Source organism: Gouania willdenowi, chromosome 24, assembly GCF_900634775.1.
Source record: "Gouania willdenowi chromosome 24, fGouWil2.1, whole genome shotgun sequence".
Lineage (NCBI taxonomy): Eukaryota > Metazoa > Chordata > Actinopteri > Blenniiformes > Gobiesocidae > Gouania > Gouania willdenowi.
This window is the reverse complement of record NC_041066.1, coordinates 24,585,313-24,612,439: the sequence shown is the minus strand read 5'-3', so window position 1 is coordinate 24,612,439 and position 27,127 is coordinate 24,585,313. Positions and strand designations below refer to the sequence as shown.

The 27,127-nt window shown below is 34.0% G+C and overlaps 1 protein-coding gene across 1 annotated transcript in view; it reads right to left on the bottom strand.

Annotated features, from left to right (window-relative positions):
* The window catches only part of LOC114457548 (exostosin-1-like), a 140,100-nt gene that overhangs the window by 4,341 nt on the left and 108,632 nt on the right, over window positions 1-27,127 (bottom strand). The window contains exons 6-10 of the mRNA XM_028439491.1: window positions 23,479-23,598; window positions 21,348-21,480; window positions 14,993-15,111; window positions 14,103-14,198; window positions 7,932-8,021 (exon numbers count right to left, since the gene is read on the bottom strand). Of these exons, the coding sequence (XP_028295292.1) occupies window positions 7,932-8,021; window positions 14,103-14,198; window positions 14,993-15,111; window positions 21,348-21,480; window positions 23,479-23,598 (558 nt within the window). The remainder of the gene's footprint in view (window positions 1-7,931; window positions 8,022-14,102; window positions 14,199-14,992; window positions 15,112-21,347; window positions 21,481-23,478; window positions 23,599-27,127) is intronic.

Sequence of the window (27,127 nt, the reverse complement as noted above, 5' to 3'; positions counted from 1 at the left end):
GTTTTGAAGTTAACAGGAAGTTTTGTCAGTAACACAATGAAGCGTCTCTGAAAATCCCTGAAATGTGGGAATAAAATGTGTATATGTGAGTCTTTTTTACTTTATTTCTCATGTGTCTTAAAAGCTCTTAAAATATCACTTTTATACTATTTTACTGGTTACAGTGTTGGTGTTATGGTCATACCTGACGACCAGGGATGTGACGTAGGGAGAAACATGTGGAAAATGAACAGATTTGAGGCGTGTGATGACTGGAAATGATAAAAACTAGAGCCACTAAATCAGTGTTTTTCAACCTTGGGGTCGGGATTCCACGTAGGGTCGCCTGAATTCTCTGAAAAATTAAGATAGATTTTTTTTTTTTTAAATTAAAACACAACATAATGTTAAACAGCTGTATTTTAATACTTTCACTTTATAAAACATAAATGTAGTTCAACTATAATGCAGTAAAATAAAAAATAAAAATCTGAGCTCAAACATGATCAAAAACTAATTTTAGTAAAAAACAAAAAAAAGTCTTTGGGGTCACCAGAAATTCTTGATATCAAAATGGGGTCACGATCCACAAAAAGTTTGTGAACCACTGCATTAAATACTGTTTATTTATACAAAATGATATTCTTTAAAATCCATCATTATTCCATTGTTATGATCTATAGATGATTTTAAATAGTTTTATAAGCATATAGAAGTGGGACAAAGGGGGACTAGAGCCAAAAAAGTGTGAGAACTACTGGTCTAGAGGACTCCACATCCCAGAATGCAATGCACCAAGTTTTTCCAACAATGTCAACAAACCGAATGTTTACAGTGCAGATCAAATGATGTTCTATTCATTATTGTTCCATTAGACCTACACTATGTCTTTATTTGATTAAAAATGTCGTCTCCAGCAGCTTTATTTCTAATTGTGTCATCTTTACTTAAAAACACAAACTGTGGGGAGTAAACTACACGCTGATGGATTAATTGAAATACCAGAATGCACCAGAGGGAAACACCGTGGGAAGCTAAGGAAAGAATATCATGTGATTATTTCTAATTGAGTACAAGCAGTAATTATTTACATTCTCCTCTCACACACTGTCTGTCTGCTGCTCCAACACAGTCCGTGCACCTGGTGTCCTTGAGAAAGCTCGTCTCAGACGACAGAACCTCTGATCGAAATCTCACAAACACGGGGAGAAACACAGCGGAGAGTGAAGGGATCAGTGCGTAATGAGAGCCTGGATTATACGCAGCCACAAAAACAAAAACAAGTGGGAGATGTGTGTGTGTGTGTGTGTGTGTGTGTGTGTGTGATATCTACTCGTCACATGAACATCAACATTCTGAATTCAAACTAAAGCTCTAATCTCTGTTCACATTTTATACGTGATTTACTCAGATTGCCAAAGCAAAACGCACTCATTTTTTTGCGCTCGCTAACCCGAGTAGGAACGCAGCGTTGCCGCGAGTAACACGTTGGACCCTTTTTTGCATAGCGACCTCAATTTTTACATCACAAATTTCTAGGGAGCCCAAAGGGACTCTTTTTTTCTTCCACTATTTGTTTTTAATTATGTTTGTTATACTGTTACAAATACAGAGTAAACCAGGACTTGTGGACAGCTTTGATTGTTGTACAGTATCTGTATTATAGTTGTGCAATTGTATATTTGTATTGTTAATATTATTGATCTTATCTTTCTTTGTTTAGTGTTTATTTTTTTTATTTGTAACATTTCTTCAGCCTCTGTAACACGAGTAATTTCCCCCTGGAAAAAATAAAATAATTCTGATTTACGCTGCATTTTATTTAAACTAGATTTATATTCTAGAAAGTGAAAGTACAGAATACGTGTTTAACATTGTGTGTTGTGTTTTCGTTTGAAAACTAATCAATAACTTTTAAAAAAAATGTAATTACTGGACATTTCGGACGAGCCCCATTTAAATCTCCAGGCGACCCCACATGGGGTCATGACCCCAAGTTTGAAAACCACTGCATTAGAGGAAGAGGAGAATAAAGTTAGCAAACACCATTTGATGTTTAAACTGAACTATTTGTCTGTGGTTTATGGATTAATATTGTTTTACTATAGTAGAGTAAATTCACACTCTGACCTATAATGAATTATTAATAACTGCTAAACAGAAAGAGGTGGCATCCCCTAATAAACATATTCATTCATAATAAATGTATTAAACCTTCTACAGAGACCATTAAAATGTATCTACAGTATTTGCATCTCCTGTTCCAGATATTTTCCTATGATTACAAACGTGCTAAATTAAATATATTGCTGGTATTATTTTGTGCGTTAGAATATAAATGAAGTCAAAAAATATGGATGTATAGAAGAGGAACAAATGTTTAACATGGTTTTAATAATAATCAAACATGCTAAATAAATCACATCATGTGCTGAACCAGGGTTGGACTGTAACAATAATTCATCCCTGGCATTTTCTATCCAGATGATCCCACTACAATATCACTATTACTAAGTCAGTGATTCTCAACATGTGGCTCTTTATGCCTTCATTTGAATTATTATTCACACAGAAAACCTTAAAAGAGAAAACTTTTTAACCTCTTTTTACTTGTTTATTTTGTCCCATTTTTTTCCTTTTTTCAAGCTTTAGCTCCTTTTGCCAATAAATATCTCTTTTTTTTTTCTATTTTTTGTCAATCAATCAATCAATCTTTTATTTGTATAGCGCCAAATCATAACCAATGGTATCTCAAGGCACTTTACAGTAGAGCAGTCTTAAGGACGGACTCTTCATTTTATGGATACACACATATGCATATATACGTATATACACATACATATGTATCCCACACCCAACATGAATTCATCATTTTTGCAAGTTTTTTTTAATGCTTTTATCCAATTTTGTCCTTTCTTTAATTTTTTTGGGGGCCACTTTTCATCCAAATAAGCTACTTTAGCCCAATAAATCCCACTTGTTTCCTTTTTTCCTACATTTTGCCTCTTTTTGTTCTGAATTTTTTGCCGTTTTTTTACTATTGTTTGCCACATTTTGCCCATTAAAGCTACTCTTCATCATTACATACCACATGGTTCCTCTTTATTTGACCATTTCTTGGCCATTCTTCACTGCTTTTGACCCATTTTAGTCACTTTTTACTCTTTTCTTGCCACTTCTGAACCATTTTTTTTGGCTACCTGTTACCATGTCTACAGCCACTCACTAAAAAAGTAGCAGACCGGTCCACTTCGGGTCGACGATGCCCGGTATACCAGATGGCCAGTCCACCCCTGTGATGGACTGATCTGTTTGCATGTTATGCAGAGACATCCAGATCACAGAGTCATAGATTGCTGCTGCTATTTTTGTACATCTTAAAGGCTGGACAGGTTGCCCTTAATGAATGCAAGTCAACGCGTCACCACAATATGAATAAAAAGCAGAGTAACGTCCTCTGAAGGGATGAAAACACAGCTAAGTGTGAGTGTGGGACACATACTAATAGATTCTACAAGGCCACAATTGATCTGAGGTCACTCCAGCGACGGCAGCCACAAATCTCTGCTGACATTTGGGTTTAGTGTGTCCAATGTTCTCAGATAGAGAGGAGACTTCAGAGTGTTTTTGGGATGCGTTGGGCGTCCCCTGAAGGAGTCTCCAGCTGTTCTGGAGTGCTGTGTCTCAGATGAAGAAGGGAGTAAAGTTAGAAGCAGCTACTGCAGATATAGAAGTGTTCGCTGCAGTTCTCCCAGCGCTTATCAAGAGTAAAGTCAACAAAACATGTATTGTTGTGCTGTAAACTATGTAATATAGAAATCCCAACTATGTTTTTAAATTTGTTGTGAAAAGTTGGTTTTAGGTGATTTATGAAGTTGGTTATAAGATAAATTGTATTTTTAAGGCTCAACTCAGGTGTTTGACTTATATATATATATATATATATATAAAAGATATAATAGGTCACGGGGTCTCTAACGCACGGTTTCAGGGACTTCCTGGTCAGACATTTTATTCTTCACGCGTGCTGCAGCTGCATCTACCTCAGGTTTGGAGATTTTACGTTTTTTACGTTGATTTATTATTTATTATGAAGCAAAAACTTTGACTCTGTCATTTTTAGTTAGTAGAACGCAAACATTAAAGTCACAATAAATATTGATAAATGTCCTGAACAAATAATAAGTAGTTGGCCAAACAAATAGAATTTAATCTCAAAACCTACATTTTTTAGTTTTGAATCAAACATAGTGAAGCCAGGTCAGTGCATGTTTTGGTCGCTGAATTTTCCGTTCAGAAAAATAAATCAAAAACGAATGATTAATTGAAATTAAAGGCATATTTTATTTTCAGGGTCAAGAAGGGATAAACAAACATTTAAAAATCGTTTGATTTTCAATATTTGTTTCTAAAACAAAAAAACAGAAATACCAGAAGCAAAAAAAAACACCTATTATTATGGTGTGACCAGAAGTTGTTCTTTTCAAAATAAGAGCACATATATGAGGACGCTGCTGTTTTTCTGGCACCAAAATATATGAATTATCTCAATATTTTTGCAGCTGTTTAAAATTTCTTTGTAACCATACTCAAAAATTATTTTTGAAATGGCAAAACAAGGCTTGTCATCTGCAGAAATCACTGCAAATATATCACACATATTACATATATCAGTGAGTCGGAAAATATAGAGATAATTCATATATTTTGGTGCCAAAAAAAAAAAAAAAACAGCAGCGTCCTCATATATGTGCTCTTATTTTGAAAAGAACAATTTTCCCATCTCACCATAATAAAATACGGGAATTTTTTTGTTTTTGTTTTTGTCCTCAGTTCCTTTACTGTGTTATAGTTTACGTTTCGCATTATTTAAGACACACTGGAGAAAAAGTTCATTGTTATTTAAATGTGTTATTAGCAAATAACTAATGAATGTAAACGTTCAATGACAAAAAGACTTCAAACTAGCAAAAGGTCAAAATAAATTAAATAATGTAAAACTTTACTTTTACCTCATTATGTTTTTTTTTTATTTTGACAACGTCATAGCCTCAGATTAGACAAGGCCTCGAGCCTGTGGGACCCCCAGGTTAGGGACCACTGTTATTATGCTACATTTGTTCTAAGAACCCCAACAACAAAGTATTTGAGGTTTATTTTAACAAACTCGCCTGTTTTCTGGAGTTTTAGCCTCTGAAAAGTCACTTTCAGAGCGCTCCTAAAAACAGGCTGTTTTTAGGGCCTTCATGCATATGCATGAGTGGGCGTCGTCCAACCGCTACGTCGCATTGGGTCACAAACACATCAGATCATCCCATAACGGTAATTTAAGGCAATATGACGGCTACTAAAAGTGAAACTGTTGTGAGCGCTCTTCAGTTTATCTATAAACTGAACGTAAAGATATTACCTGTAATATCAACCTGACGTCGCTGTTTGTTTTACCTGTGAGGTAGTTTGAGAGGGAGGAGCTTATATTCTTATAGGGTAGGAGGAGCCAGGATTGTCAGGAGGAGGAGTCTCTGCCTTATGACATCAGATGGGGGCAAAAATCCAACTGTCCCATTTGGAGCTGATTTTTTACAAAATGTGGAATAACAAAGTTTTTACACTTTGTTCCTCTGAATGAGGCTAAAGGAATGTATATCACTGTAGCTAAACCATTATAAAGTTTTTTTTTTTTTCATAATACTGCCCCTTTAAGAGTTTCAAAAGCTCAGAAATACAAAAACCAGCGTGTGATCTCGTGGTCGATAAATAAAGGCGACCCAATGCTTACTAATAAAAAAACGCCACGATTACAAAAAAAATGCAGCTTCTTGTCATTAACCATGGATAATTAAACATCATGTGTGATAGGAGCATCCACACGTACTTCCATATTCGCCATATTGCAAATATCTTCCAACGGGCATAAACGCGCCGCATGCTCGGCCACCGAACGAGAGACGGCGGCTCTTGGAGTCCTTTAATCTCTCTACATGGAATCATCACACATTTAATGAGCTGAAACAATGTAATTATGAAGTTGGCGCAGCTATTCTTCCAGCGCCGCATTGTGGGATGAAAGTCCTATTAAAATTCTAATGTTCTCCCTCGCACGCACGCACGCACTTCGTCACTTGACATGTTTCATCTTCTTTCAATAAGGTCGTATTAAAAAGGCCAATTAGAGCTGAGGGTTAGGAAGCCCACCTCACACTCTCTGACATCTTCCTTCTATAAAAGCAGCCGTTAAATCTGAGCTGAAGAATCCAGCCTGGATTGCTGCGGGATCATAAAAAGGTGAACATTGACTTGCTGCGATCAATAAAACATCGCCGGGTTTAGAGACGTATTGGATCTCTTGATCTCTAAGGGTCGCACGATCCATAATGGAGCCAATATTTCACCGGTTGGAAATCTATAAAGAACAAGTTGGACACTTGGAACGGCTTTGATGATGTAGTGTCACCGTTGTGTGACGTCCAGGTCCCTTTGTCACCATTTTTCACCGGGATGATGAATTAAATACTCGTCTTAACGCAAACATTTGCTTTTTAATGAAAACGCTGAGTCAGGGCTTGGATAACGACCATATATGGACCTGTTCTGTCAGACAATATAAGGCAGTGGATCAAGTCCCCCATTATGTCTCATTACAACGTTTTACTCAGAATTCTGTGAAAAAACATAAACAGAGCATAATGATGGAATGGATGAGTGATGACCAGTGTTGGGCGGAAACACTTTACAATAAATAACGCGTTACAGCCCCAACATTACTTAAGACAGTAACTAGTACTCTAACGCAATATTTTTAAAGAAATAAAGTCAGTTACCGTTATAATATGGTGCGTCTGTCCGTTACTTTGCTAGCTGCAGTGTACTTCCTGTTTACAGTGGTGCTACATATTTTAGCGGGATGCCGTGCCAACCACGGTAAAACAGAAGAAGATGCAGCATTGTGGGCGTGTCTGTGTTTACTACAACGTACGCTAATCATGGCGAGTCAATGCGAGAGCAAGACGAGTTTCTCACAGTGGAAACATTTTACCAATCTGTCTCCAAAAGATACATGCAAAGCCATTGGTCGGCATAATGTTGTAAATATGCAGCCTGTCACTACTGCTGAGTCACCGCTAACAATGTAAGCCTGTTAGCATGTCCTATGCATTGCATTGTGTCGCTAAAAAAAAATTATTTTATAAGCATATACAACAGCAGAATGTGTAGTTATGAATACACACAGCTTACTTTACATTATGTTAAGCTGCAACTATTAAGTTGTGCTAAGGTTGAAAAATGGCTCAGTTTAATCTTGGAGCAGCTGTTTTGTGCTTTTTATGCACATCATTTATGGTTGTTTTATAGCAGTTTTTGCAAAGCAAAGTTGGTCAATATTTATTCTGAATGTTAATTCTAAATATGTAACTCGCTGCTTCAAACCCTGGTCACTTTACTCCACAAACTTCACACTTTATAATTCTGGTCACTTTATAAATCATATCCTTAATAACCTGCACTGATGACATGTTTATTGTATATATATTATATTATATTTAGTAATATATTATATTGTTATCACAAACATAATATTGCATGCCTTATTTTTTTATTTCCACATTTTTAAGCCAAAGCTAATTCCTAGTTGGGAATTCTGTTCATCAACAATGGCAATAAAACATTCTGATTCTGAATTCAGATTGCCTTCATTTATTTATTATAGAAGGTTTTGTGTGTTTAAGTTATACATTGTTGCTAGTTTTAGTATTTAGGCTGTAAGGAAACATTCTGAGGGCTAAACAAAACTGTTTTTATGATGCTGAAGCCACTTTAATCTTTGATTCTGAATAATATTCAGGTTATTTTGTGTTATTTATTTCAGAATTCAGGTAAATAAACTGGCAGTCACGAGCCCCCCTCACGAGCAGAAATGAATAAAAGTTAAAGTAAAAAGTAAATGGTCTCACCTCATTGGTGGAGAGCAACGAGTCTTCGTCCAGGCTGAGGACGGCATCAGTGACGATGACGCTGTGAGGGAAAAACCGACTGCTCATCGTCTGCAGAGAAGAAATAACATGAGAGGGTTAGCATTAAGCTAACTAGCTATTTTAACAATAGATTTCAGTATAAAGACATTAAGGGAATAAAATCAGAACCAAAAAAAAAAACATTATCTTGTGGAATTCCACAAGGCTCAGTTTTGGGTCCTATAGCTGTTTATAATATATTTAAATGATATTTGCAAAGTGTCCCAAATTTTGAAGTTATGTTTTTTCTGATGACACAAACACATTTTGTTGAGGACAAGATATTAATAATTTATTTTCATTAGTAGAAAATGAATTGATAAAATTCAAAAAAATGGTTTAAGAAAAACAAACTTTCCTTAAATGAAAAGGAAAGAAAATGGATATTTTAGATTATAAAACAGATTATACTTTAAAGTTGGGTTTGAATGGAACATCATCATAGATAATGAGCATGTAGAACATATTAGAAAAAAATAAAATAAAACTATTGGCATTATACATGCGTGTCTGAAGTTGCTTTATTCCACTTTTATATTGCCTTACTGGGGTAATACATGTAAAATACATGTAGATCCATTAATCAAATTACAAAATAAAGCATTAAGAATAATACATAAAGTGGAAATCCAGGCTCCTACTTTTTTAAAATTTTTATTTATATATTTTTTATTTATTCTTATTATTTTTAATTTTTTTCAATTAGAATTTGTATTTATTTAATGAATTAATTATTATTATTATTATTATTTTAATTTTAATTTTATTTATTCCAAGCACATAATAATGAACAAAACTTACAGATTTAGTCAAGTTAAGCGTTAGAAATAAAAGCGTTCCTTACGGTATTAAATCACTTTTTAAACAAAGAGAAGGAAAGTATGATTTATATTTTTGAACAAAGTAAGTTATGAACAAATGTTCTAAGAAGATGAGCTCACTGTCTGTTTCTTTAAAATCTTTAAAAAACTAAATATTTTGCTTCTATTGAAACATAAATTAATAAGCTAATGAATAGTGCTGTTATTGAGTTGCTTCAGAAAATTCCATTTGTGGTTGTTAAAATGAATGTTTATTCTTTGTATTTTATATGTTTGAAGACAGACAAGAACAAATAAATATCATCATCAAAATGTAATTTACTACTTTTAAAAAGTATATAAAAAGACAAGAAAATAAACTTTCTGGAGCTTTTATTTTGTAAGGGCTTTGTGATAAATAAACAAGCGTTGTCTTTCACCCTCGGCTGTGTGTCTATCGATCAGCGAGATCGTTTAATGGCTTTTTGTGTGAGTCTTTATCCATTCAGTGTGTGACCGTTCCCTCGTTCCATTAGCCTAAAGATGGAGAAATAGACTTGTAATTAAAGTGTGAATTATTCAGCTGAACACACCTCAGATCTGTGCAGAGGAAAGGTTCAGGTGAGCTTTTAAAAACACACACGCACACGCACGCACACGCACACACACACACCAGGAAGTAGAATTAAACAACATTTAGTACATTTTAGAATCATTTTTTGTGTTTTTGTTGTCATATATATGTTTTTAACAGTTGTTTTCAGTATTTTTGTTGTCGTTTTGTACGTTTTTAAAATAATTTTGTGTTTTTTGAGTCATGTTTATTTTTGTTGACATTATTTAAATGTTTCTGTCACGGTTACATTTTTAACAGTCATTTTGTGTGTTTTCATAATCATTTTCTTCATTTCTGTTGTTATTTTGTGTTTTTGTTGAAATTATGTGAATCCTTCTGTCATTTTATAGGTTTTTAACAGTAATTTTATGTATTTTTGTTGTCACTGTGTGAATGTTTCTGTCATTTTTGACAGTAATTTTTTTGTATTTGTGTTTGTTTTTTTAAAATAATTTTGTGTGTTTTTGTGTATTCAAAATGTCTTTTTTATTTTTTTGTTTACTTCATTTGCTTTTCGACTGAATTGTGTGTTCAGACACTCCTTAAATAGTGGAGGGAGGCAATCAGCAGACGAGGCACACCTTAGTGGAAACAGGAGGGAGCAGCACACACATAGGGACAAAACAGGGTGTGTTGAAACAAACAGGAAACCTAAACCCACAGACATTAATTCACCATAAACTAAAACATAAGCAAATGCGCGTTCACAGATGTTTATTCATGACTTTTATCTGCATACAAACTGCCAATAGAAAAAACAATACTTTATAATGGGAGTAAATACGTGGTGCGGTGTTGTTTTTACTTGTAACAGCTCCTTAAAGGAGTAATCAAAGGACAATCATATTTCATAATGTGAAACCAAAGTGTGACTCTGTTGAAATTGCTTCCATTTTTCAATTTAATTTGCAAAAGATATCGCCTGATGACTATTTATGAAATTTCACAAAAGTGGGAAATGGTTTGTTTTCCGTCTGTCACACGATTCCTCATCATTTTAAAACAAACAGATAACACCTTTTCTTCACTGTAATCCCATAGTTTAAACGTTAACTGCATCTGTTTGTTTTCATGATAATGTCTGTTGTTTGAAAAAGGAAACAAATGTTTCCGCTGAAGCCGTGCGCGCGCACACGCACGCACACACACACACACACACACATACATGTGTTTGTTTGTTCTCATAATTAGTGTGTGGCGGCGGCGGCGGAGAACAGATGCTCTCTGGTGTGTTTTTCCTAAGTGTTCTGTGTGCGTTTGTTCCCGCTGTGATGACAACAGTGATGTCTCTCGCCTCACTGACCTGCAGTGCCTCAGTAATATGAGCATTTCTACTTTGTAATGCTGAGTGCATCTGCTTTCTACTCACATTTTTGCTTGTCTGTGCAGTTTTTATTCTGAAATCAATCTTGACTTTGTTTAAAACAGTGGTTCTCAACCTTTTTCAGGCCGTGACCCGTCAAAATAAAGGTCCCAGAGAGCGGGGACCCCCACTGTAGCTGAACATGAACATTGAAGAACAGTCATGTGGAGACAGGACCATCTATAAGGGGAATAAAGGGGAGAGATTTTTGGGGTCCATCCATAAAGTCAGTAAAATGATGGTCTATTGTTCTATGAATCTGTGATAACCACATTTATTTATTCATCTGAATAATATCCACTGTTATCCAGGAACGTTTATTATTATTATTATAATCATCTTAAAGATGGAAATCATGGTTTTAATCACTAATAAAATGGTTCAAAGTGACCAAAAATAGTTGAAAAGATGGTGAAATGGGATTTTAAAAACCACAGAAATTGGTTAAAAGTTGCAAATTAGAGTGAATAAAAACAGTTAGAAAAAAGGTTTAAAGTGTCAATATTGGAACAATTAGTTTAAACTGGCAAAAATAATCATGAAATAATGATGAGTATTGTTAAAAGTGACAATTATGGTCAACATATGTGACATTAGTGGTGGAAAGGGTTTAAAAGTGCTGAACATGTCTTGGAATGGAAAAAATGTGCAGAAATGTGAGTAATGTTGCAAAAATGAATGAAAAGGAGAAAAAATATGGCAAGAAAAAGTGATGAAAATAGGTTAAAATAGGGAAAGTTTGGTGTAGTTGCAGAAAAAGGGTAAAATTTGTAAAAATGTGCTCAAATCATTAAAAAATATATATTGTTAGTTTCTTGAAGGCATCTGGCGACCCCAAGGTTGAGAACCTCTGGCTAAGATTACAGTGTTTATTAAAATCTACATTTACATCCAATTCACACCACTTTACTTTTCCGTATTAAATCCTGTGTGCGACATGCTAACAGGGACGTCGCTCTGGGGATATTAGGAAAAAATATTCCACAAATAAAGTCACAAATAACCACAAGGTTAATGTGGAAATTAATCCTTAAGTTAAGCGTAACATCAAAGGCAAACCCAACACAAATCCTCTCATTTCCCCCCAATTCATTTGACAGCGCAGAGAAAACGTGAATAAGTGTTTGTGTTGAGAGAGGAAAGTGTTGGCAGCAGTAGATGTTTGTGTTGGATGGCTGCCTAATGTCATTAGTGGAATGCTCCTAATCTGCATTTATATGTCTATACATGAGTATGAAGCAACACATATACAGGAGACATGTGACACATGCAGGACAGGAGTCCTCCTGGACCACAGTAACAGATTTCACCCTCATAATTAATAAGATGGAAGGACACAATAGAGGTGGAACTGTTCTTATTTCCTTTGTATCAATGCTTTGGATTATTATTATAAGTATTATTATTATTATTATTGATTCTAAAAACATACACAACAACCACAAAAATACACAATTATAGTTAAAAACGTAAAAAAATGACACAAACATTCACATAATGTCAACAAAACCACACAAAATGATTAAAAAAAACAGAAAACTACAACAAAAATACACAAAATGACTGTTAAAAATGTTAACAAAACCACATAAAATAACTGAAAAAGTACACAAATGACAGCAAAAATAATCAATTACAGTCAAGAACATATAGAATGACTGAAACATTCACATAATGTCAGAAAGCTATCGAACGACGACAAAAGTCTTAAAAACATAGAAAATGACAGAAACATGCAGAAAAGGACTCCTTAAAGAGAACGTAATGATGACTAAAACACACAAAATGATTCTAAAACACACAAAATGACAACAAAAATCCAGAAAATGACTGTTAAAAATGTACAAAATGACAGAAACATTCACATAATTTCAATGAAAACAAAAAATATTGACAAAAATGCAGAAAATGATTAATAAAACACACAAAACATTAACAAAAAGACACAAAATTAGTTTTAAAAATGTATAAAATGACTGAAACATTGACATAATGTCAACTAAAACACACAAAAAAGCAGTAAATGAATATATAAACACACAAAACCACTACAAAAATGCAGAAAATCACTGTTAAAAATGTATAAAATTCACATAATGATTCTAAAACACACAAAATGACTACAAAAGTCTCAAAAACAATACCTCGACCTGTATTATGTGAAAGGTCAACATTAGTGGCTTACATTTGAAGTGTTTATTGTTTGTGTCACTTTAATGTAATTTAATGCAAAGCTGGGAGGTCATAATCAATAGTGAAGATGAACTTATCAATACACATTTCAGCGTGTGGGGAGAAGCCGATCATATTAAGAGGAGATTGATGAAGGTGAGATATAGTCACTCTGGTGCTATTATTGATGTGTGGCTCATAAACACTGAGTCAGCATGTAGCCTGTGATGAGCGCCGCAGCGTGTCACGTCTGCTGCTAAATCATTTACAACTAGAATAATCCAGAATCCTTCACTGTATTTATCATTTATCACAGCATTTACAGCAGCTCACCATCAAATATCTGTTTCATTTGTGATAAAAGTCACTTTATGTGATCATCAATGGTTTTATTCTGAAGGATCGATTTAGCCAGGCTGCCTTTTAAAAAATATATATATATTTATAATCATAATGAGTCAAATGAGTCAAAAATTAACCTTTATTTAAAAGTACAGTAAAACAAATAAATAATGTGATTATTGTTCTTCAAAACTGATAAAAAACAAAACAAAATAATAATCACATATTTAATAACAGCCCCACAGTTTGAATATTTTAATGCCTTTTCTGTACATTTTTTCCATTTCAAAACATTTTCACCACTTTTACACCCGTCACATTTATTGACCCATTATTATTCATGATTATTTAACCACATTCACCATTTGTTATGCCCATTATTTGCCAGTTTAAACTAATTGTTCCAATATTGACACTTTAAAATTTAAACCTTTTTTATCCACTCTAATTTGTAACTTTTAACCAATTTCTGTGGTTTTTTAAAATCCTATTTTCACCTCCTTTTCCACCATTTTTGGTCACTTTGAACCATTTTATTAGTGATTAAAACCAGGATTTCCATCTTTAAGATGACTATAATAATAATAATAAACGTTCCTGGATAACAGTGGATATTATTCAGATGAATAAATAAATGTGGTTATCACAGATTCATAGAACAATAAACCATCATTTTACTGACTTTATGGATGGACCCCAAAAATCTCTCCTTTATTCCCCCTTAGAGATGGTCCTGTCTCCACATGACTGTTCTTCAATGTTCAGCTACAGTGGGGGTCCCCGCTCTCTGGGGCCTTTATTTTGGGGGTCGTGTTTACCTTAGTCCGTCCTTCAATGACGCTCAGAGGCACGCTGGTGGAGGGCCACTTGTTTCTTGGAGGTAAAGGTTTGTCACAGTTCCATAAAACCACAACCTGTGATCAGCACAAGACAAGAATTACCACTGGACGATAACTAACTTCTGATCAAAGTGTTGATGAATAATGAATTTTTTTTTTCTTACTAATGGATGAAAAAGCAAAGTTTGGTGAATAAATTCAAACTTGGTAATTTTCTGTTATATAAATATTTTGGGACGATTCAAGATCCAATAAGATAGAAGACTGTATTTAACTTTGAATATTGCTTTTCTTTTTTGTAATGTTCTGTACAGTGTATATTTCCTTCGTGAGGTCCACATCAAATAAAGGGAATTAAAAAATGTTGTGTTTACGATTTAAAATACAATGTGTTCGAAGGAAAAAAGACAAACATTAATATCTAATTTATTATTATTATTATTATTATTATTATTATTATTATTATTATTATTATTATTATTATATTAATACATTGAAATGTATTTGATATTATCTGATCATATACTGTATGTATCAACATCTATAATATTTTCAATATGTAGTTTTAAACATTTAAACAATTAAATTTTATTTGTTGATATATGACAAAAAATAAAAATATAAACAGAAAAATGGAAACAAATTGCACAAATATAAACACAAAAAAACAAAAAACAAATAGCAATATTACTTACAAAACACAGTAATGTTCTGTTGTTTTGCTTCATATTTAAGGAAGTTAAAAATATATAATATTAAATATTATTTATTTATCATTTTTTAAAGTTATCTTTAAGTGTTTTTATTTTTTAACACTGTGATAATAAATCATATAAATAAAGGAAGTAGTGAAGCTAGGTGTGACTCACCTGTGCACAGTACCTGGACTTAGCTACAGCGATGATGAGTTTAAGCACCGGAGAAACGTGGGATTGTAGAGGAGCCACAGCGTGGATCACAGCTGTGAACTGCTGCATGGGACTCTGACCTACACACACACGCACACACACACACACACCTGCATCAGGTAAAATACACTTTCAGTTACTTTTGACCATATTTACAGCAATATTGGTGAAATTTGTGATTTTTTTTTCTCTCGCTAAAATAGAATGTCAATGTTAAATCTAAATCTAAATATTAGATATTACATCTAAATGTAAATGTTAAATCTAAATGTTCAATCTAAGTGCCAGGGGAAAAACAAAAACATTTAGCTAATATGGACATTTACCGAAATTAGCTTTTATATTGGGTGAATTTTCATATTAGCTAAATATTTTGTTTCTTTCATGACATTTAGATTTAACATTTCGATTTCAATTTAACGTTTAGATTTAGATTTGACATTTAGATTTAGACTTAATGTATAGATTTAGATTTGACAATTAGGTTTAACATTTAGATTAAGATTTAATGTATAAATTTAGATTGAAAATTTAGATTTAATGTATAGATTTAGATTAGAGATTTAGATTTAACATTTAACATTCAGATTTAAATTTACCATTTAGATTTAATGTTTAGATTTAGATTTAAAGTTTAGATTTAACATTTCACATTAAGATTTTAGATTTAACATTTACATATAACCTTTAGATTTCACGTTTAGATTTACCATTTAACAATTAGATTTATATTTAACGTTTATAATTAGATTTGTTATTTAACATTTAGATTTAGATTTGTTATTTAACATTTAGATTTAGATTTAACATTGACATTTTATTTCTACAAGAAACGAAATATCACAAATTTCACAAATATTGCTGTAAATCTGGTAAAAAGTTCCATATGTTTTTCAAAAGTTATTTGTTGCTAAATGTTGCAAAACGTTGCTGTTTATTTTAGCATGCGCAACTTTACAATCGGCGCCCCACAGTGAGCTCCATCCCTCTTTTTTTTTCTCTGAAAATCACATACCCATAGCAAATAATGTTTTTCTAAGCTTGGACATGACATACAGTACATGACTAATTTTAGAAATATAGAATACTGAGTGACAATTAATCATGTTTTAAATACAGAAATCTGTAGACCGCCCAAAAAAAAAAAACCGAGAGATTTATATCAAATATGAAGCCAATTCTCATTATCAAAGGCTATAAAAGCAGAAAAAATGTAACTAATGTATGAACATCAACTGCAGCAAGTTTGGTGCAGCAATAATAAATATTAGACCAAAGATTCAAATAAAAAAAAAAATAGAAAGAATAAAAGTTCAGGCTCAAGCACACTTTGCCACAACTGTGCCAAAGTTTTACACAAGTTTGGAAACAAGTGTGTAACTGTAATATGTCAGTCAAATTGATTCCAAACATTATTAATCTTGACCACCTAGTTTGACCACTAGATGATGCAATTTGGGTTAAAATGAACACATATTTATTTTTATTCAGGTTTCTGCTGTGCCATGCGTAATGCTATTCATGGTTCCACTCTTTGAAGGAGTTACATGTGTGTTATTCAGCAATGCTTTGACCAATCAGAATGATTGACACAGTGTTGTAAAGATCAGAGCCTGTAGAAATTGATGACATCAAACACTATGGGAGGGGCTTTAGCCCTAGCCAATCAGAGCTGGATAAAGGAGGGACCTGCCATTTTACGCACGAGTGCTATGCGCCTCATTGGATGTCCAGATATGTGTAATGGCGGCGTTTATCTGACAACATGATTTGTATTTATAAAAATATGAAGTTTTATGTAAATTGGAGCAACATTTGTAGAGAAACAATAAAGATAAGACACAATTTGTCATCATTGCTGATTTTTTCCGCTGTGTATTTTCTGATTTAGTGGCGTTGTTTTGGTACGTAACATACCTGACCTGTATATCAGTGGAATCAGCTCAGCCTGTAGTTTCACGTAGACTCTTGTTATAGAGATCTGTGTTTATTTTGTGACACACAGCAATGGAAAAATGCTGAGTTTACTGAGTTGTGGACTTTTTTCTCTTTGAACATAATGTCCTGGTGTGTGTGCTGTGGTATTTGGTTCTGAATGTGTGTTAGCTACAGTTGTAGCTTCTATAGTTTCTTATGATTACAGAAAGGTATAGAATGTGTGATTTAATTCATTCTTTACAACATTTAGAACCGTGAGAGTCACGGAGGATGGCGCTGCCCCTGCCGGCGGGTAAACAGGAAGTAGTGCACCAGACATATAAGCATTGTGATGGAGGCAGATGTGTTTAATTAACGAGTGATTGCATTCCCTGTCTTCACTCACTCTCTAAAGAACAATCTAGATCAATCTACACGTTTGTTTCCATTTATTTCCCCTCATGGACGCCTTAAAAAGACGTTGATGCATCATCGTGTATATGAAGATAAATGAGAGACGAGCACAGGATGCAAATGTGACTCATTTCATGACGAAATTGATTAAAATCTAATGAGGACCACTGTATGTGTAAAAGCTTTGTTTTTACATTGTAAACATTATTAAATATGTTCATGTTGTTATTGGATTAGCTCCATGTGACCATGTGATGGTCCTCTGAATAAACATTTAACAGTAACTCTAGATACTGTATGTGCATTATTTAATATTTATACAAATCTTATTATTTTAGGTAGGGGTGGGATATGATGTGAAACGAGCAAATAGGAAACTAAAATATCTTGCCAGGGCTTGAGTGTGCATGTTGCTCACAGAAAAAGTGAAAATGGAAATTGTTTTTTCAGAAAAATCTTTTAAATATTCTTTTTTAAATAAATAGAATAAAATTATCTATAAAATAAAGTGAAATATTTTTTCTAAGTATTATTTTTTCATTGAAGTAAAATTATTGTGCAGACTAAAATCATTTTTCAAAATGAAATGACAAGAACATATATGAAAATAAAATACATTTAATTTTTTTAAACTTTAAAAATAAAACTACATTTCAGAATTATTAATATTATTTAGATAATTTGAAAATAAAATAATCTTAAAATTGTTATATTTTTGGGGGGTTTCTAAAAACATCTTTTTTTAAAGTTTAAAAGAAAGAAATGTATTTTATTTTCATATACATATATACATATATATATATATATTATTTTGGTCTGAAAAAGGATTTTCTTTTGAAAACCAAATTTCATTGAAATATAATATTTAGAAAAATGTTTTTAAGGAGGTGTATTTTTTTATTTTTTTATTAAATCCTCAAAAGTTTAAATAGATTCAAATCAGTTTGAACTCAAACTAAAAATATTTCAATGATTAAACCTAAATGAACACGTGTGGAGCGTTATATTTATCCGTTGTGGGTAAACTGGGTCAGACGAGAGAACAAACACACGCACGTGAAACCGTGGGAAGCGTGCACGCTGAAGCGTTGCTTAGGTGTGGGACTAAGGGAATAGACGGTGGTGGATAAGTGGAGCCAGAGTGCTGTTTAGTGTCTCCATCCATCTCTCTGACACGTGGCCCCAGAGCGGCCGTCTCAGGTGGGCTCTGTGGGCTCGCTGGTATTTATGGAAGCTGCAGCTCTGCCCTTTGCAGGGGTCAGAAAAGCAGGGCCCGCCTTCTGTTTCAGGGACGGAACCATGTGACTGGGGGTCTCCTCAGCAGAGTCAGAGCAGGGTGGGGGTGTTTTATTAATTAAAGGTGCTGGTGTTACTTTGGGCTTCATTAACACTTCCCTGTCTCCGTCTTTGCATCTTTATCCTGTCCTTACTGGGCTCACTACAACATATTATCATTAGAAATCATCAAAGTGAGAAATGTATAAATAAAAATACTTTTAGCGTCCAAAGAAGTAACTCCCTTACGGCATGTATTGTGCAGAGTCATCAAAATAAGAAAAAAGTGACATCATTTCTTCATTTTGTGACACATTTTTGTGTAATTTAGAAGAATTTGTTTGGGATTACTTGTCATTTCACTTCCTCCTGTTGGCCAAATTGGATGCTCTAAATCAGGGGTTCTCAACCTTGGGGCTGGGACCCCATATGACACTAAGGGGGGGAGGGTTGATCGCCAGATGCCTTGAAGAAACTAACAATATTTTTTGAACAATGTGACCCATTTTTGCTTATTTCTAACCTTTTTCTGCAACTACACCAAACTCACCATATTTTAACCTATTTTCATCACATTTTCTTGCCATATTTTTGCTCCTTTTAATGTATTTTTGCTACATTACTCACATTTCTGACACTTCTACATCACATTTCAATGCTTTTTCTGCACGTTTTCCACTTTCCAGACATGTTCATCACTTATAAACCCTTTTCACCACTTTTCCACCAAATGTCACATATGTTGACCCATTATTGTCACTTTTAACCTTTTTTCACCATATTTCATGCTTATTTTTTGACAATTTAACCACATTAACAATTTGTCATGTCTATTATTTGACAGTTAAAACTAATTGTTCCAATATTGACACTTTGAACCCTTTTTACCACTTTTTTTTCTGTTTTTACCCACTTTAATTTGTAACTTTTAACCAATTTCTGCGGTTTTTAAAATCCCATTTCACCACTTTTTCCACCATCTTTGGTCACTTTTAACCCATTTTTTTCTGATTAAAACAAGGATTTCCTGGTTGTTTCTAATTCTTCAAGTGAACTTGCTGAATTTTTATGGCTGAGCATCATCTTGTCCTCACAGACCTGATACATTTAAGTATTTAAGTCATGAATTGTTTTCAGTCTAAACAAAATAACTTCATATGACTTTGTATTTACGCTCAGGTCGAACTGGAACTTCCAGCACCTGAGGCCTTTTTAAAACTACCGAGTCGACAACGCAACTGCTTCACACACACACACACACACACACACACACACACACACACACACACACACACACACACACACACACACACACACACACACACACACACACACACACACACACACACACACACACACACACACACACACACACACACACACAGCAGCGACAGCAGAAATAGTGATATTTACTGCAGAGGCATAAACAAACCGTCTTTCTTCCTCCTGACCCCAGAGTCGTCTTCACCTCCGAGGAATACGAACATCGATCTGAGTCAGGGTCTGCGTGCACGCTCAAACCCACACATACGTGCACACGCAGCAGGCCGTGCTCTCCGCCTGTAGCTTTGTCTCCACTCAGCTTCATAACGTTGCTTTCAAACTTAGATTATTGTTCACGTTGATTTGTCTGAGTTCGTAGTACAATGCAATAAATAGTGGGTTTGTGAAAACTACACAAGGAAAGGAATAAGGTTAATAAATTGCAGTTTGTTTTTTTGTTGTTTTTTTAAAAAGCGTGCTTTTATTTAACTTGGATTTACTGTGGGTGTGACCTTTTCACTTTGAGACGCCCCCAGGTAGACGGTTTTTACTGTTCCGAGCAACATCTATGGTCTTTGTTCTGATGTTTTTGTCGTAGTTCCTGATTCCTTGTGTTGTTAATCTGTTTATTTATTGGATTATAGTCCCTTCTTGTGTTTTTAAACCTTTATTTTGGGTCTGTGTACAAATGCAGATATTTTGTCTCCACACAGGTGAAGCTCATCTCCTTGATTGGCTTCCTTGACTATTAAAGGAGTGTTTGAGTGCTAGTTTTTGGGTTTCATTTTAATAATAATAATGACAAATACAATACAATAAATAACGGGCTTGTGAAAACGACACAAAACAATATTTCTTTGAAAGGGAAAACAATGGCAGTTTAAAATGAGCATGCTTTTATTTGACTTTTTTGGATAATAATGAAGAAAACAGTTTGTTCTTGTGCCGATGATGTGTTTCTCTCTCTCAGTCTTTTTGTGTAGATTTTCCTTTTGTCTCCACACAGGTGAAACATCTCCTTAATTGCCTTCCCTCACTATTGAATGAGTGCTTAAATGCTAGTTTTTTGGTTTTATTAACTTTTTTTTGGATAATGAAGAAAACTGTTGGTTTCTTTCTGCTTGGTGTTTGTCCTCCTCTTTAATCTGTTGTATTAACATTGTTTTATTGCTCTGCTTTTGATAATAAGATTTTTATCTTACAACCTTTAAAAAATACCATGAGGCTTTACATCTTTGTTCTTTTTGAATGTGCTTCACATTATGTGATTTTCTGTTGGTTATTTTACAAGATACATTTGAACCACTTTGCAATTGATATTTTCTTGCTGTAACGTCCAAATCAGCTGAAATATAAAACCTTAACAAATGTAACATTTAAAGCTTTTTATACACGTATAAGCTTATATACATATATATATATATACACACACACATGCTGTACGTACCCAGTGCGGCGTAGTAAAAAGGGAACTGAGCAGGGTCGGTGGAATACTGAGGGAGAGCGTAGAGACCTCCTGGCAGGGAATTCCACAGTAACCGACTCCTGGATATGTGGGAGTCTACGCGGTCCTGGATTATCTAAAGAAGGAGAGGAGCAGAAAGACCAAAAAAAAATAACAAATATGTTATTATGCTAGGTTAAAGAAGCTCTCTGGCATATTCACAACTATAAACAAACACTTTGGCCCACATTTCCATGATCTAAAACAAATGGGGGCACGTGTACCACTAGGGGTACGTGATGGCACTACAGGGGGTACTTGAGAGAGCGCGAGAGAGAGAGAGAGAGAGAGAGAGAAAGAAGGAAAATTAACAAATTAAAGCATTAATTTGAAACTAGTTTGAAACGAAAATAATATACTGAATAAGAAAAAGAACAAACTACAACAAAATATACAAAACGACACAAAAAAACACAGATAATGATTTAAATAATACCAACAACACAAAAACAATAACATAAATACACAAAATGATGATATAAATGATATGATTAGAACATGAACTGAAAATACAAAGGTCAGTGTTGGTCCCACATCAGGAGGGAAATGACTGTAAATAATAAAAACTATATAAATAAATCTATAATCAGAAGTACTTTTTTTTATCTCAGGGTTGTGTTACAGTCGCTCAAAAAATATTACAAATAAAAAGAATAAACATTAAACAAAGAGAGAACATTTCAGGTGTATAGCTAAAAACCACGCCCTGTAAGAGATTCACAGATTAAATTTTCACGCCTTGATATCTCACGATCATAAGGTGGTTCAAACACAATCTACACCTCTCTGAACATAATACAGAGCTGCTCCCTTCATTAAACGTCCATATGCTGAGCCAAAAACATACATTAATGTACATTTTTAATAATTTAATAAAATATTTACATTTGTAATTTGTAGACAGTCCCTGCCCACTTCGCTCTACATTGACATCAATGTACGTACAGTACGTCAAAGATGGACAAACCAAAGGTTTTTTGTGGTTTTATTGTGTGATTCGCCTCTTTTTATAGAAGAATAAAATATGTACGCTAGTCTTCATGTCTTCATGCATCCATTGTGTAAACGATGTGATAAATTGTGGTGATGATGATGATGATGTTGTTCATGTGATGATATAACAAAGCTCGTGGTGATAAAGAAGTTATGATGTCATTGTTGCCAGTATTCATTCACTGAGGGTTAGGGTTAGGGTTAGGGTTAGCCCTAACCCTAACCCTAACCCTAACACGCACTCAGGAATCTGAGTTCAAGCTTTTCTTTGCATTTGTTGCCAGATTGGAGGGTTACCTGCCTTTTTAGAACACAGCATCAGCTGATTCTGGCAACATGGTTTATAGCAGTTTTGTAATAAGATAGGACAAGACAAGACTAATCAAGGCAGGGTAAGATAAGAAAGGACAAGATATGGTACGACAAGACAAGGTAAGGTAAGGTAAGATGAGACAAGACAGGACAAGAGAAGACGGTGTACGATAGGACAAGACAGGGTAAGACAAGACAAGGTATCATGAGTCAAGACAGGAAAGGATGAAATGAGACAAGACAAGACAGAGTATGATTAGATAAGACAAGATAGGGCAAGATGAGACAAGACAGTGTAAGCTAGGACGAAACAGGGTAAGCTAGGACGAAACAGGGTAAGATAAAACAAGACAAAACATGGTATGATCAGTCAAGACAAGACAGGGTGAAACGGGGAATGAAAGATAAGACAAGACAGGGTGAGACAAGGTGAAACAGTGTAATCTAGGACAAGACGGGGCAAGATGAGACAAGGGAAGACAAGATAAGACATGATATGATAAGACAGGGTAGGACAAAGAAAAGCAAGACATGACACAATAAAACAGGACAAGACAATCATTGTGCTTGAATCAAAAGTCTTGTCCTGTCTCAGGTGAGGATGAATTGATCTATAATCCAACAATGTAATGTCATAAATAATAATAAATAAAATAATAGAAAAAGTAGGTGAACAAAGTAGATCTGTTCACTCCCGTCCAATCATAGAACATCATGGTTCATTGAAGCTACCCCATTGGTTAGCGTTAGCCACTGTTAGCAGTCTCACCTCTAGGGTGGTCAGCACTATTTTGGCCACAGAAGAAAAGTAGGCGTCCCAAAGGAACTGAGTCTGCTGGCGTAGAGCCAGGATCCTGTCACGGTCCACGGACCGCGTGATGGAGGGCACCTGGAGGAGTAAAGAAGACAGAAAAGACGGATTTAGTTGGATTTGAAACAGTTCTCAAGCTCAGGATGAGAAGGACAAGTAGACAGGAAGTAAAAGTTATTTATTTTTGTCTTAGTTCTGATTTCTTGTGTTAATCTGTTTCTTAGTCTGGTTATGGGTTTACAGCCCCTCCTTGTGTTTTGAGAGAAAATGTGTAGATTTTCCTTTTGTCTCCACACAGGTGACGCTCATCTCCTTGATTGCCTTCCCTCACTATCAAAGGAGTGTTTGAGTGCTGGTTTTAGTTACATTGACTTTTTTTTTGGAAAATGTTGGTTTTTATCTGCTGTAGAATGGGTTTGAAACCCCTGGTCCAGGGTGTAGCCCCGCCTACTGTGCCCAGTGCGTATTAAATGAATGAATGAATAAATAAATAAATGTGTTGTAATAAAAGCTGTGCTTTGATCCCACATTCTAAATCATTTCGAACTCAAGGTCCGGGGGCCAAATCCGGCCCTCCAGAGCATCCTATTCGGCCCGTGTCAGTGAAAATGACAGAGAAAATGTAAATCATTGTGTAAGAGGTTTTTACAAAATCCTGCATTTTTTCTCAAATTATTCCACAAAATCTCCCCAAATTAAATAAAAATTGGTCAAAAACTAAAAAAATCAAAGGATAATTAAGTATCTGCCACTTATTGCTTAGATATTATTGATGTCTTCCATACTTTATGTCTAGTTTATAACTGAGTGAAAATCTGGCCACATTAACGTTGAAATTGTTTGTTTTCCAACCTAAAACCTGAGGCCCACTTGTGATCCAACTGCTCCGTATTTGGCCCCTGAACTAAAATGAGTTTGACACCCCTGCTTTAAAACGTTATTTCCCTTTTTTTGTGGATTAGAGGCCAGTCGAGGCCCCGCCTCTGCAGCACCCACTGGGAGAAGAAGTGGATGAAGTAAATCAACAGAGACGGAGAAAGTCTCCTGATCAGATCAGAGAAAAACAAACCTCAGAGTGACGATGAAGAGGATGAAGAGTCTAACAACCCAAAAATGTATTTGACCTGAACATTTCTGATTATGGAGGAGCAGTGGCTCTACATTGAGCTCCTCCCACTTTACCTGACCTTCTAACCATTGTTGAGCTCTGATTTAAAGCTGTGATAGTAAACAATGAATGCATTAAACAAAGAGCAGCTTTAAAAGTATAAAAGTCTCCACACTGTTAAATGTAAGACTAGTTACCCACAAAAATAATAAAAAAATAAAATAAATATATAATAATAATAATACATAAAGGTGACTCAAAAACACAAAATGAGAAGAAAATACTCAAAATGACTCTAAAAAGTATAAAACACGACAGAAAAATACATAAAAATGATAACAAGAATAAAACAAAATGACAACAAAAACACAAAATTAGAGAAAAATTTACAAAAACGACTAAAAATGTACATAAAACAGAAAAATACATAAAAATTACAAGAATTAAAGTAAATAACACTAAAACCACAAAATGAGAGAAAAATACACAAAATTACTCTAGAAATATAATAAAAAACAACAGAAAATATATACAAAAAGACAATACACAAAAATTACAACACAAATACAAAAAATTACTCAAAAACACAAAGTGAGAGAAAAAAAATCACAAATGATTCTAAAAAAACATACAAAACAGAAAAATACATTAAAAAATTACTCTAAATACATTAAAAAACGACAGAAAAATATACAAAAATGACAACGCAAATACAAAAAAATAATTAAAAAACATAAAATGAGAGAAAAAAATACAAAATGACAATACAATACATACAAGCTGTGAGCATTCAGATTTGATACATTAAACAAAGAGAAGCATGTTGATTTATTTAATTCTAATGTGTTTGCATTAAACCTTCAAAGTTTATTCATTTAATATGAAAGTGTTAATGTTTCCGATCACGTGGACAAACAAACTTTAGTTATTTCCTCTCTAAATAATCCATTTGTGTAGAACAATGGATGATAAACTGTGTAACTCTTGTTAAATGTCACTTCCTAAACTTTGCTGCTGCGCTGACATTTTAAAAACACAACGTTCACATCCCATCAGACGAGCACCAACATCTTAACAATCATTTCATTTTTATTCTTATTTATTCAGGTAAAAACAGACGACTTTTTACATGAAGCATAAAAATGCCAAAGAGGATTATAGATAAAAGATTAAAGATTACATTACATTGTGTGTCCGCTAAACACAATTAAATATTAAAACAAATCAATTAAATGAAATATAATAGAAAAAAGTAAAATTAACATTAAAATAAACTAAAATATATCAAAAATAAAAATATAGTATAATACTATATAAGCACATGAACACTGAAGTAAAATATACCAATAACTGTGTAAAATAAATAAACAATAGTTTTGAAATTGAAGAACACTTTTCTTTATTGTGTTTCATGGCATAAAATGATGAAACATCTTCAGACATTTAATGCAATTTAAATACAACAAAAATAAGACACAACGTACCCGCCGTCACGATCCAAACACTACATTTACCACTGCCTTGAAAATCCTTTAAAACTCAAGAAAAATAATAATGTAATTGGACCTCAGCTTTAAGTTTTTCTGAGTGTATAGTTCTATATAGAGCAGAACAAGCTACAAGAAATACATTTAAAAAATAACATTTTCAAATATGGGCAGCGGGCAAAAAACCAATCGCTTGTGGGCCAACTTTGGCACACGGGCCCCAAATTGGACGGCCCTGCTTTAGAGTGACTCAGCAGAATTAGATTATTATTATTTTTTTTTTTGTGAAAAAACTTTAAAGGGGACATATGTTAAATCTACTTTTTTAGCCCTTAAATGCATTTTGTTGTATATTTTGATTGTTTAGAAGCACAGAAAAGTTCAAATTAATCTCTTCAGGTGCTCCGTTGATATCTTTATTTTCTGTTTTGGTCATATTTTTCAATCTGTTTCAATTTTTCTATTCTCTATTACGTTTTTTGAACTATAACGTCACAGTATTTGCAGAAGAACTGCCAAATTAGTTCATCAACTCCAGGTCCAACACTTCGAGCAATCCACCATTTTTATTTCTCGCTTTTATTTTGTAGTCCAAGCTCCAGGATGCTGAAGTTACGAGAGGATAAGTCTAAATGTTTGGTTGTTGGATGTAGTAACCCACACGCTTCATTACACCGTCTCCCAGCATCAGAACCTTTTCAAAGTGTCTGGTTGAGTTTTATTTTTTATAGAAATGTACCACATCTGTGGATAAGGTCATTTTTGTGTGTGTGAAGCACTTCAATGATGACTGCTTCATCAACCTCCACCAGTATAAAGAAGGATTTACAGAAAGACTTTGTCTGATTGAGGGTTCAATTCCTTCTATCTTTGGAGACGATGAACAGAGCACTTCGGTAAGCTGTAAATAACGCTAAAAAGTGATGATAAGACGTCCCTGTCATTGTTTTGTTAGCATTAGCAGTTGCACCGTCTTCATATGTTAGCGCTGTGTGCTCGTTTTAGATCCTTG